At 35.2% G+C, this 13,226-nt stretch overlaps 1 protein-coding gene across 1 annotated transcript in view; it reads right to left on the bottom strand.

The window, feature by feature from the left end:
* Positions 1-1,300: 1,300 nt before the first annotated feature.
* The window catches only part of LOC145993971 (CD63 antigen-like), a 41,636-nt gene continuing 29,710 nt past the window's right edge, over positions 1,301-13,226 (bottom strand). Inside the window, exons 4-5 of the mRNA XM_083129993.1 lie at positions 10,157-10,381; positions 1,301-3,225 (exon numbers count right to left, since the gene is read on the bottom strand). Coding sequence (XP_082986119.1) covers positions 3,160-3,225; positions 10,157-10,381 — 291 coding nt within the window. The 3' untranslated portion in view covers positions 1,301-3,159. The remainder of the gene's footprint in view (positions 3,226-10,156; positions 10,382-13,226) is intronic.

The following is a 13,226-nucleotide window of genomic DNA, read 5'->3' as shown; positions in this document are numbered from 1 at the left end:
CCTTGATTGGCTAAGCGTCGGAATGGGTATCAGGGCGTGATTGGGCATGTGCAGCCAGTAGGTGGGGCTGTCGTGAGTCAGGAACCAGAACAGCCGGCGTGTAGCATGCTTCATTTAGTAGCTCTCACGATGAGTGAGCAGAGTGTGCCAGTGTCTGTTGCGCAATGCATAATCAAGTTCCTCACTTACCGGAGACTGCAGGCCCAGTTTGGGAATGGTACCCTCTCGTGGGCAAGAGTGAAGGTGTGGTGTAAGGAATTCCAGCAAGGCCGTGAATGTGTTGCAAATGAAGTGCACCCCCGTCGTCCTCGCACCAGTGGGACGAATGACAACATGGCTTGTTCGTGAGCTTGTTGAACAGGATCGCCGAGTCACTGAAGCAAATTGCGGCAGAACTTTGTGTGAGCTATGGAAGTGTCCAATCAATCATCAAAAAGCACTTGGGCTTCCGCAAAATCACAGGTCGGTGGGTTCCCAAGCTGCTGAATGTTGCTCAAAAAGATGACCGAGTTCGCATTGCTCGCCAGCTTCACACTCGTTTTTGACTTGGAAGGGGAAGTATTTTTGCATCACATCGTTACCTGTGACGAGATATGGGTGCCTCATTACACCCCAGCATCCAAGCATGCCAGCATGGAGTGGAGGAGGAAGTCCAAAGTTCGGTTGTCTGCGGGAAGGTGTTGGCCACGGTGTTTTGGGACTGGAGGGGGATCCTACTGGTGGATTTCTTACACAAACGTCGGACCATCAACGCACCCTACTACTGCAGCCTCCTGGATCAAGTTAAGGTGCAGTATCGACGCAAACTACTAGGCTGTCCCATCCGCCAGGTCTTGTTCCTCCACGACAACGCCAGACCCCATACAGCAGGTGTTAAGTGGCAGAAACTGGTGGAAATGCATTGGGAACCACTTCCGCATCCACCGTAGACCACAGCCCAGACCTTTCACCATGTGATTTTCACCGGTTCGGACCCCTCAAAGAAGCACTTGGGGCGAGCAATTTGCGACCAACGATCAGGTGGAAACCTTTGTGTGCAACTGGTTGGCTACCCGCCCAGCTTCATTCTATGAGAACGGCATCAAGAACCTACCACAACGTTGGGAAAAATGTATCACTAAGGGCGGAGACTTATGTAGAAAATAAAGATTTGGCAATGTCTCGGTTTCCTTCAATAAATGTTGTTTTTCCGTACAAGGCTCGTTCATATTTGATTCACCCTCGTGTATATGATCAAACACACACGTATACATATATATTAGATCTTGTCAGCAGAAAGGGATAATTTTTAAAAATCGTATTATCAGAATGCAAAGTTTTATTTAGAATGTTAATTGTGTAGCCAATTCTTATAATCTCTACAGAGCACACTGACAGAAATAAAAGTTGAGACTCACAACAGTTTGAAACTTTCAGCATTTTGAACATCAGTCTAGATTCTGAATGAGACAGTTTTTGAAAAACATAGCATTAAGATCTATACTGAAATGACAACACTTTAGACTAGTATACATGCATGGAACAACACATCTTCCCCTTTCGTACACTTCTCTACTTCCTTTATAATGAAAATTTGTGAAGTTTCAGTGTTGTTTCACAAGAAGTGACTATTCATTTACATATTAGTCTTTTTCACACGACACATCTAAAAATAAACATGTCCATATGCATGCATGCAAAACTATAGGTAACAATCATATGTAAACATTTACACAATTTTAATATAAAAACTATTGCAATATGATTCAAGTGTGTAAATGAGAAACAGAAATTCATAGAAGAAAAACACAGTTAATCTAGTTTTATCTGAAAATTGCATGGTAGTGACTATAGTAATACAAAACCATGTTGTGTTACAAATCAACATGAAATTTGAAATATTAATAATGCTCAAATTATAAGATTAGTTTCCTTTGTGAAAAATATGTAATAATTGTGTGTTCCGGAATAATTAGAAAATATTGCAATTGTTTTAAGTTTTGAGAAATTCCACATAAATTTGGTATTCACTAACCACTTACAGAATGTTTAGAAATAATTTCTCAAGGATTCAAAATAGATATATACAATCAACAACTCAGTAAGTTCGAGAATGTTAATTTGACAAATGTTACTCACAAAACAAACATTGAATAAAGAAAGCAATTCTACAGAAACTGAAATAATGCTAACTTCTAACAATGCACTGGTGTCATGTTGAAATATATTTAAAGTCAAATTATGTATCCACACAAAATATATATTGAATTTTAACTGTAATCATTTTAATTCAGTTTCACACAATTGCAGCATATAAACTATAATAAAAAAAAGTGTGGACAACTAGAAGTAATCTCTAAGATTTCAATTATTGCATGTAGTAATTTTAAGACTATTCCAATCTTATTTACATATACAAAAATAACACTTCACTGAATATTCACAATTGTCTCTTTATTGTAAAAAATGGAGCTGCATAATGGATAGGTTACAAAAATATTTGTGCACACTGGTAAGGCACATAGTGTTAAAATTATTTCCACCAAAAAAAAAAATACAAAAAGTATCTTTAGGTTGCGGACTTGTAAGTAATTCATCTCATCATGTTAAGCTGCTCAGGTGTCAATTAGCATACTTAAAATTTCTTCATCCCTTTATTCCTCCACCCTCATTCTTAATTTCTCATTATGACATCCCAAATTTGCCTGTATATAATATAATTACATAATTATATAAATATATAATATAATACAAACCATAATTAGAAAAATGCTATGATGATTTACAATGCTGTTTCTCCCAATATATTTTTAGCCAAATACCATGTGATAAACATTTTGGCAAAAGCATTACAACATTTAAAATAAAGGAAGAATATACAAAACACTAACATAAGATAAAATTAGACTTATTTAAAGAGTATGAAATGTAACATCACTGAACAGTGATGTTACAAAAATGTAATAATAATTTGACAATTTATAATTTGGTTTACAAGTTTATGAAACTGACAATGAAATTATATCACTGAAAATTCTGAATTTTTGTTGTTGAAAAACTTCTTTCGGTATGCATGCAAGAAGATTACACACAAGCAAATATAACAGGATGTTACTAAAATTGAAACTTGGGATGTAAATACTGCTAAGTCTTTTTCCATCAATTTCTTGCAAATACGTGTTACACATACTCAAACTTCCTCTTCAAATCTCTTGCTAGGCACACAGCAAATATTACACCAACCAGCTAAAAAGAGAAAATATAGTTAGTAAAATGCATTACTGTTTGACACAGTGATCTATTATGCAAACAATTTCATTTCAGTTTATAATATTTGTTATTGTATAATAATCATGATCATAACCATTATTATTAGTATTATTATTATTAATATGCCAACATATCAATATTCCAGCATTTTGCTTCCATTATATATTTATAAATTTATTGGGAGATAATAGGCATAGGGATGTGACGACCTCATTGCCCAGTGACTTGTTCACTGCAGTTAGTCAACCAAAGAGTGAAATGGTCAACATTTTGCTCTGCTTGGATTTACAGAGCTGTCCTGTCATGGCTCTATGAGCGTCCCACAATCGGCAGAAGTGGGGTATGGTTGGTGGACTACAATGTGATCCTCCCAGCTAGATCAGAGGGATCCGCTGACCAAAGACAGGTGCGGTCCTCCATTTATGTTGGGGGTTAGGCATAGAGCTGACAACTCTGCACTGTAAAAATACATGTCATGAAACAGCAATATGAGGCCATGGATGTTCCAAAGGTAAAATATCCCATTCGGATCTCAGGGCGGGGACTACTTTGGGAGGTCCCTGGACTAAGGATAAGATCTACATTGGGAATAAGGATATTAAATTAGGCACCTGGAATGTTCTGAGCATTTACCGGCCTGGGGCATTTCAGTTAAGTATAAATTAGATGTAGTAGCTGTCCAGGAAGTTAGGTGGCCAGGAGAAGGGAATTCTAAAATTAAAAATTATACTTTTTTCTATGGTGGTACTGAAAATCATAATTTTCGAACAGGCTTTTTAATAAATAATAGAATTATTTCGGCTCTTACAACAGTAGAATTTATTAATGAATTATTTTAATAAACATACATGCACCAAAGGAAGATAAAGATGATAATACTAAAGATTATTTTTATGCAGTTACAACAGGTCCTTGATAAATTTTCTCAGTATGATATGAAAATTCTGTTAGGTGACTGTAATGCACAGATTGGCAAAGAAGAGACATTTAAACCCACGATTGGTAAAGAAAGTCTTCATGAATTAAGTAATGATAATGGTATAAGATTGATTACTTTTGCAACGTCAAAGAATTTAATTGTGAAAAGTACCATTTTTAAACAAAGATATCCATAAATATACCTGGTCTTCTCCAGATGGTAAAACTCATAATCAGATGGATCATATTCTCATTGATAAGAGAAGGCATACTAGTATAATTGACGTTCGTACACAGAGGTGCTGACTGTGCCAGTGACCATTATTTAGTAATTGCTAAATTAAGAGAAAGACTCTCAGTGATAAATCATAAGCAACAAAATCTAAAAGTTATAAAATTTAATACAGGAAAATTTGCTGATGAAAGAATTATAAAAGAATTAAGAAAGATTACCAAATTAAACTGTCCAATAGATCTGATGTTTTGCAGGATATAAATGATGAAAATATAAATGAAACAGACGTAAATAAGAATTGGGAGCACATATGTAATGCAATAGAATCAGCAGCTAAAGAAAGTATAGGATACCATAAACAAAGAAAAAGTAAGCCATGGTTTAATAATGAATGTCATAATCTAATAGAAATAAGAAATCAGGCCAGACTTAGGTGGTTAAATAACTCTGATGATACAAATCTAAGCAATTATAATAGAATAAAGCGAGAAGTTAACCGCATGTTTAGAAGTAAAAAAGAGATTACTTGAAAAGCAAAATTAACGAAATTGAAACAAACAGCAAGAATAAAAATATCAGATTTATATAACGGTGTAAATGAGTTTAGAAAGGCGTGGCAACCTAAAGTAAACTTGATAAAATATAAAGACTGATTTTCTAGCTGACCCAAGCGATATTCTAAATAGATGGAAGAACTACTTTAATGACCTTTTAAATGTCCATGTAGGAAATAAATCAGAAGTAAATGAAGTCCACACAGCAGAACCTTTAGTTCCAGAACCTAACTTGACTGAAGTTAAAGATGCTATTAAAAGGCTAAAGAATAACAAAGCACCTGGCATTGATTTAATACCAGCTGAGTTAATTAAATATGGTGGAAATTCTTTAATATGTCAAATTCATTAATTAATTTGTTTAATATGGAATAAAGAAGAAATCCCTCAACAGTGGAAACAATCCATAATTGTACCTGTGTTTGAAAAAAGGTGATAAAATGAATTGCAATAATTACCGTGGAATTTCTCTACTCTCAACAACATATAAATTATTATCTAACATTCTTTTAACAAGACTAACCCCATATGCTAATGAAATTATAGGGGATTATCAATGTGGATTTAAACGTAACAGATCAACTACAGATCAAATTTTTCACATCAGACAGACACTTGAAAAAAAGTGGGAATATAATCAAAATGTTCATCAGCTATTCATTGATTTCAAAAAAGCATATGATTCGATCAAGAGAGATAAATTATATAATATAGTAGTAGAGTTTGGAATACCTAAGAAGCTTGTTAGTATGATAAAAGTATGCACCAGTGAAACAAAGTAAAATTCGTGTGGGTATTATTGTGTCTGATAAATTTACAATTCATGATGGGTTAAAACAAGGAGGTGCATTATCTCCATTACTCTTTAATTTTGCCTTAGAATATGCTGTTAGGAAGGTAAAAGAAACTAAAGAAGGACTAAAATTAAATGGTGTGACTCAGTTAGCATATGCAGATGATGTAGACTTACTGGGGGATGATGTGAATACAATTAAGAATAATGCTAAAATATTTTTCAAAACTGCTAAAGAGATAGGTTTGGAAGTTAACAAAGAGAAAACTAAATATATGCTTACAGGCCGAAACCAAGTGTTAGGTAATAATCAAAATCTAATTATTGATAACAATTCGTTTGAACCAGTTTCCAAATTCAAATACTTAGGAGTAATATTAACAAGTGAAAATTATATTAAAGAGGAAATAAAAAGTAGGCTTAATTCAGGAAATGCATGTTACTTCTCTCTTCATAAACTTTTGTCTTCTCGTTTAATATCTAAGAAACTAAAAGTTAAAATATACAAAACAGTAATTTTGCCTGTAGTATTATATGGATGTGAAACTTGGTCCCTTACATTGAAAGAGGAACATAAATTGAGAGTATTTGAAAATAAGATCCTTAGGAAAATCTTTGGACCTAAAAGGGATGAGGAGACAGGTGAGTGGAGAAGGTTACATAATTTAGAACTACATAATTTGTATTCATGTCCAGATATTATTAGAATAATTAAATCAAGACGACTTAGGTGGGCAGGCCATGTGGCACGAATGGGAGAGGAAAGAGGAGTTTACAGGATTCTTGTTGGGAAACCTGATGGTAAGAGACCTGTAGGAAGGCCAAGACGAAGATGGTGGGACAACGTTGAGATGGACCTAAAGGAAATCTGTAGGGATGGAAAAGAGTATACAGATCTTGCTCAGGATAGTTACAGATGGAAAGCCTGTGTTGCTGCAGCCATGAACCTTCGGGTTTAAGAAGGCTAGATAGTTATTTCATCAAGGTAAAATAAGATGAAACTAGGGCTGGCTCGGTAGCTAAGTTGATATAGCAATGGTACGGTATGGCAGAAACCAGGTTCGAGTCTTTGTGAAGCCTTTAGTTTTAATTGAAATTTCTACATAGTAAATTGAAGCACCATAAAATTGAATATTCATTCAATATATTAATACTTTATCCTCGAGGATCTTTGATCAGAGATAATAAAAAATAACAATCATCAATTTCAGGAAAATAGTAAATCAGATACTAATGGATCATTTATTTTACAAAACTGAGGACTTCTTGAACCATGAATTTAATAAGCAATGATATAATCAACCCTTTCTTCTGATCTCTCCAAGAGTCAAATTATGTTTAATTTTTGCTAAATTAGAAATGAAACTTGTGTTTATGTATTGACTTTTTTTTTTCATATATATCCACATTTCTTTATTTGTTATTTTCTTTGTTATTGTCATAAGATGTAAGCAACCTTAACATATAAAAGTACACAAAGATAAATTTAAGATAAATTAGTTTGTACATTCCATAAATGTAATATTTGGAACTTCATGTGTATCTACTATGTATAATTAATGTAAGGGTATACCATAATCAATGTCAAAACTTTTGCAATTGTAAATTTTGATCTATCCTATATCATTATACCATTGTACTATGTATGATTTGGAGGATGGAATCAATCAATCAATCTCACTTTTTGAAGAAGTTTTAGCAGTCAAATAAAAGCCTTCATCAAATTAGCAAAGCTTTTCAGTGTTTCAACTTCATGCATACACATATTCTAAAATAATAAAATTACAGGCTATATTTCTTTTTTAAAATTATCAGTAAAAATTCAGCAACACAGATGGCCAGATCAGTGGACATATGATGATTGCATTCAATTTTACCACCCAAGTTCCAGGTTCGAGTCTCAGCATTGGTATTTTTTTGGAAGTGTCCATTCATCAATTTCATTTGTCATCACTAGAGGCACATATTTTTGGTAAATAAAAAGCAAAATTTCGGTATAAAAACAGAGTCAATTTTGGGTTCAAAAGCGGTAAATAAAATAAAATATCGGTGCTATAGCGGTGAATAATCACATCAAAAGTTGTATATATAAAGACATTTTGGTTTTAAAATTGTGAATATAATCCTAAATTTGATTTAAAAACTACACTTAGTCTTGGTCTTCCTACAGGTCTCTTACCATCAGGTTTCCCAACAAGAATCCTGTAAACTCCTCTTTCCTCTCCCATTCGTGCCACATGGCCTGCCCACCTAAGTCTTCTTGATTTAATTATTCTAATAATATTTGGACATGAATACAAATTATGTAGTTCTAAATTATGTAACCTTCTCCACTCACCTGTCTCCTCATCCCTTTTAGGTCCAAAGATTTTCCTAAGGATCTTATTTTCAAATACTCTCAATTTATGTTCCTCTTTCAATGTAAGGGACCAAGTTTCACATCCATATAATACTACAGGCAAAATTACTGTTTTGTATATTTTAACTTTTAGTTTCTTAGATATTAAACGAGAAGACAAAAGTTTATGAAGAGAGAAGTAACATGCATTTCCTGAATTAAGCCTACTTTTTATTTCCTCTTTAATATAATTTTCATTTGTTAATATTACTCCTAAGTATTTGAATTTGGAAACTGGTTCAAACGAGTTGTTATCAAGTAAACTTTTACTTGATCAATGAATTCTAATGTGACAAGAGCCAACAGCTTTGTGGTATTTGTGTCTCAAAAGTATCCATAGTCTTACAACATAAGTCATGGAGCTAGCTCCACTTGAAGAGGTCACAAAAAAATTCTTCAGATAGTAACTCCTGTTATAACCCAGCGTAGTTTTCAGCCAGCTTTAAACAATTGCGAACAATCAAACTAGCCCATTGTGAGTAGTTTATCTTGTCAAAACTGAAGTCAACAGAAATTACATGAAGCTCTCAGTTTTCATCTCAAAGAGAACATGTGAGGTCTCCAAGCACGGGAATGAATTTTGCATAATCTCTTGCACCTTACAGTAGGAATGAGCAAACTTTTTTTTGCATACAGGGTCAATAGCTACTTGAGCAAATATTACATATATTTACACTAAACTTAATGCTGCAAAATAAATTTAGTATTAAGGATGGCCATATTAGAGGTAATGGTGAACCCGATATGACCTGCGAGTCTTACTTTGGGTGGTCCTGGTATACAGTACATGTCCTAATCCCACATTTTCATTTGTGCCCACAAATCCCTTTGGTAAAAACTGAAAGCAGCAGATTCAGTCGTTGTTTGAGGGAGATTATTTCCGTAACATCTTTGGCAGTTATGCATTTGAAGCTTCGGAACGAGTCAACTCTCGAAGCAGCCAATTAACCAAACGAGCCGCTGACATCATCTCAACCCAGAGCGTATTGCTAAGCCCCTTGCTCAGTTTCAACATGCCCACTAGGCTCGCTAGACAGACTCGCGCAGTTCACTGGAGATGTTCCGAAAGTAATTCGACTACCACCGAAATGCCCAAGGTATGGAATGAGAACACGTTACTTTCGAGGCAACCTGCACCATAAATGAACTTTCCCTGGCGTAAAGTTTGACAGAAAGCATTTACCTCATCTAAGAAGCTAGATAATTTTGCAGTATGGGTGATTTTCTGTCAAACCATAATTTAGCTGTATTATTGTAAATATTGTAGGTAATTTATGTTTTTCAAATTACTGGTATTATTGTTGATTTTATCGAAAAAATTATAAGGACACAAATTGAAGATCTTATTTAGAGGACTCAAACGAAAAATTGAAATTGGTTGAGAAATAGCGGAGAAACAAGCTATTTAAAAATTCAAATTCCACCATACAATATGGCGGCTAAGTGATCAAAAATCAAGTCATGTGACCATTTTTTCTAGGACCACCTATTAAAACCCTGTGAAGTCAAACATTTCAGTGCACACAAAAGTAGAGCTAGCTACTAGACTAGCAAGAGGGGAAGAGAGCAAGAGAGAGGAGGGGAAGATAGCAAGAGAAATAAAGAGTGAAGGTGAGAAAAAAGACTGAAATCAAGAGAGAAAGGTGAGGGTGTAAATAGAACAAAATAAACCTTGATTAAGATAATGACTATGGATTAGAGTAGCTAACAGATTAAGAAAAACTAAAATTACAAAAATTGTAGGAAAAACTAGTAAAGTAAAATTTTGAAAGAAGGAAATAGAAGAATATAATTAAAAATGAAATGAAGAAGTAAAGCACAGACAATGAAAACTAAACTAAAAAAATATATATTTTTAACACTTTTGGCAAATTGAGGCAGTGTGAATTTTTTATTGTCCAAAAGGAAGACACTCGCCCCCCCCCCCCCCCCCAAGCAATCTTCATTTTAGGCACGTACGAGCATTGCCACTTCAACCAATCAAGTCCTAGTATCAAGGAAATTCTTACCTGAACAAATGCAATTCCAATTCCAACACCACCTATTGTAGATGCCTTATCCTCCAAGAAGTGTTCCAAGGCATTGAGGCAGGAGCTATTGTAAATCTCTGGGTTAGGTGCTACAAGAAGTGTTGTATTGCAATGTATTGCATGGTTTTCACAGCATGTTTCAGGTGCTGTAGCGTTACGAAGGTAGTACCAATCCTCTGCAGATTCAAAACCACAACACTCGAGCTACGGAAAGAAATTTTAAAATAAGTATGAATTAAATTTTAGGATGGGAACACATATACAGTGCATCCATTTCGATCTTCAGCCGAGAGATCGGGAGAAGCATGGCGGGTGGCGCTGGCGGAGATGCCGACATTTGCGGCCTGTAATGCCCGCTTATTTTTATGGAGATATGCAGACATTTATATAAATATTGCAAAACGAGCACGAGCACTAACCTGTGTTATAATTTATCATCTGTAATTCATCCAAGTTCTGACCTTATATACACAAAAAAATACACTTTAAAAAACAATGTAAAGAGCCACAGATAATAAAACATTTTAATCATAGTTTTGACCAGTAACGTCTTCTTAAGTTTATATCCTTCAAAGAGTTTTGTGTCGATGGGGATTATTTGGAGGGTTTCGAATGTGCAACACTGTATGAAGATTACGCTGTAGACGAAACTGTTAAAAGTCAATGGTGTTCGTGAGCTTCCTTGCAATCCGAAATCTCCGAGCTCGAGTTTTTTGTTCCTTCGCGACAGAGCTGTCAATATATGGCGAGCAGATGTAAACCAAGAGCGTGTTAATTTCATACTGTGCGCAAGAGTGTTATTATTGGTTACTTGCCGTTACTTGTTTGTGTTATTGCAGTGTGTATGTGTGTTGTGTCAGTAAGAGGATTGAAATGCCAGCCGCAAGGTTCACGTTACGAGGGGGCTGATAAGTTCTCGGCCCGACCCAGAAGGACTTTAGCTACAGGCACGAAAGTTTCAGGCTATTCAACGTATTCTCCCCGAAAGTCTACATACTTGTCACTTGGTGGATATCAGTTTGAACAACTCTTATAACACAGGTTAGTGCTCGTTTTGCAATATTTATATAAATGTCTGCATATGTCCATAAAAATAAGTGGGCATTACAGGCCGCAAATGTCGGCATCTCCGTCAGCGCCGCCTGCCACGCTTCTCCCGATCTCTCGGCTGAAGATCGAAATGGACGCACGGTATAAGCTTTGAAGTTTTGTAGAGTAACAAATTCAGTTCTCCGATCTGCATACGATAAGAACAGCTCAAAACTGAATTAATGGTAGACATCATTCATCATTATTGCATAGTGATGGGCACGGCACGTGTTACTCGCCTCCCTTCAAACAAACAATATTTGAATGTGTTTATTGTAAAACTGTTTGTGAAAGGAATGGTATGCTAAAATTCCTGTGAGGTCTTTGCAATCTCTCTAAATGTTGTCCAGATTTTACATACAAGGAGAAGCATACGAAAACCTTAATTTGTTTTTGTTTCTTATCTAGTAGATTTCTGTATGTAGGGTTGCACAATTTTGCTGCATTTTAGCCCAGACCTATTGTTGATCTACATATATGTTAAAACTTTGAGTTAGTGCCTGTATACCATAGAAGAATAAGTCTTTGGGGTCCATATGCATCAGTCACTTATGAGTAGAGCCCAGAAGTTCAGGCATTTATTTTCGTTAAAATAGGCAGGCAAAAAGGCATTTATAATGTGGTAAATAGGCACTAAAAATGAAAAAAGGCAAAATAAACCGAAAAAAGGCACATTTAGAAGTCTTACTTTTATCTATAATTTCTGGCAAAATGTTAAAATCTAAATTGGGAAGAGCATTTCAATTTTCTCCGTCTTGATTGCACATAACTACAAGGTGCTTTTTAAGTTCTCAACATTCATTGATAGTCGTCTGTCAGAGAGAATGTTTTTCATAATAGAAAATGATCTTTCTACTTCGACAGAAGTTATTGGAACATACATATAACAAGCTAATGTAGCTGGACTCATTTTGGTAACAGCATTTTCACCTTTTAGAATATCACAAATTGTTTTCAATTGTTTCAAGTCCTCATTTGCACTCACTACCCGTTAGCACTTTTCCGCAACAGCTGACCCCTTTTCTCCTGGCACTTCCATCATCTGCTGCATAGATTCCTCGAAGATTTTCATGGATGCTATAATTGTAATTGTCTCTGGCAATGCACCATAATGTGCAAAAGTAAACTTGAATAGCACAGGAGTTTTTTCACTTCACGAATTGAAGCCGCTTCATTTTCTGGAAGAGCATCGATCACCTCACTGATTCTTTGAAGGTTGTTAGCATCCAGGTTCCCTACCTCATCAAGACTGGTTGCTGAGGTAAACTAAGCTCAATCGCAACTTCCTGAAATTTTCGGGTTCGAGAGGGAGATTTCAGAAATATTTTCTTTGTGTTCGAAATCAACCTGTCCACTTCAGCAGTCAATCATGCACAAGAAATGTTAACCGAAAGGCAATATCCTGACTCAGCATGAAATACTTGTTTCTCACACTTTTCTCCTTCAGCAATGTTGAAACATGCGTGAGTTCAATATTACTTAAATAAGGCGAAAATTATTCACATAATAAACGGAAGAAAAATAAATGCCAACAACGTTTTTTGGGAGAAAAATAATTTATATACACATTTCATTTCTTTAAAAAAAATGTCAAATTTCATTGAAAAAGGCAAAAAAAGGCATTATAATTAAAAATAGGCAGTGGGGTCCCAAATAGGCAAAATAGGCAAAATGAAAAGGCTTCCAAAACATTCGAAACAACAAACGTATATCCGGAAAAATTTTATCAATATATGCAGTAGATAAAAAGAGGCATTTTGCCAAACTTCCGGGCTCTACTTATGAGCCACAGCGAGGCCTTTCCACCCACCTGCCTGCAAACTGAGGCTATTGTCGAACTTTTTCCTCCATTAATAAACTTGCTGGTGTGGTAAGCATGCACAGAGATATCGAATTTTCATTTCCAGAGAAATTTCTGTAATTTTAAGGTTGACAAAGGGCAAGAAACCACTCCTCTTCA

Source organism: Lepisma saccharinum, chromosome 1 (assembly GCF_977018435.1).
Source record: "Lepisma saccharinum chromosome 1, izLepSacc3.1, whole genome shotgun sequence".
Taxonomy (NCBI): Eukaryota; Metazoa; Arthropoda; class Insecta; order Zygentoma; family Lepismatidae; genus Lepisma; species Lepisma saccharinum.
The sequence above is the reverse complement of the archived record's forward strand: the minus strand, read 5'-3'. Positions and strand labels throughout refer to the sequence as shown.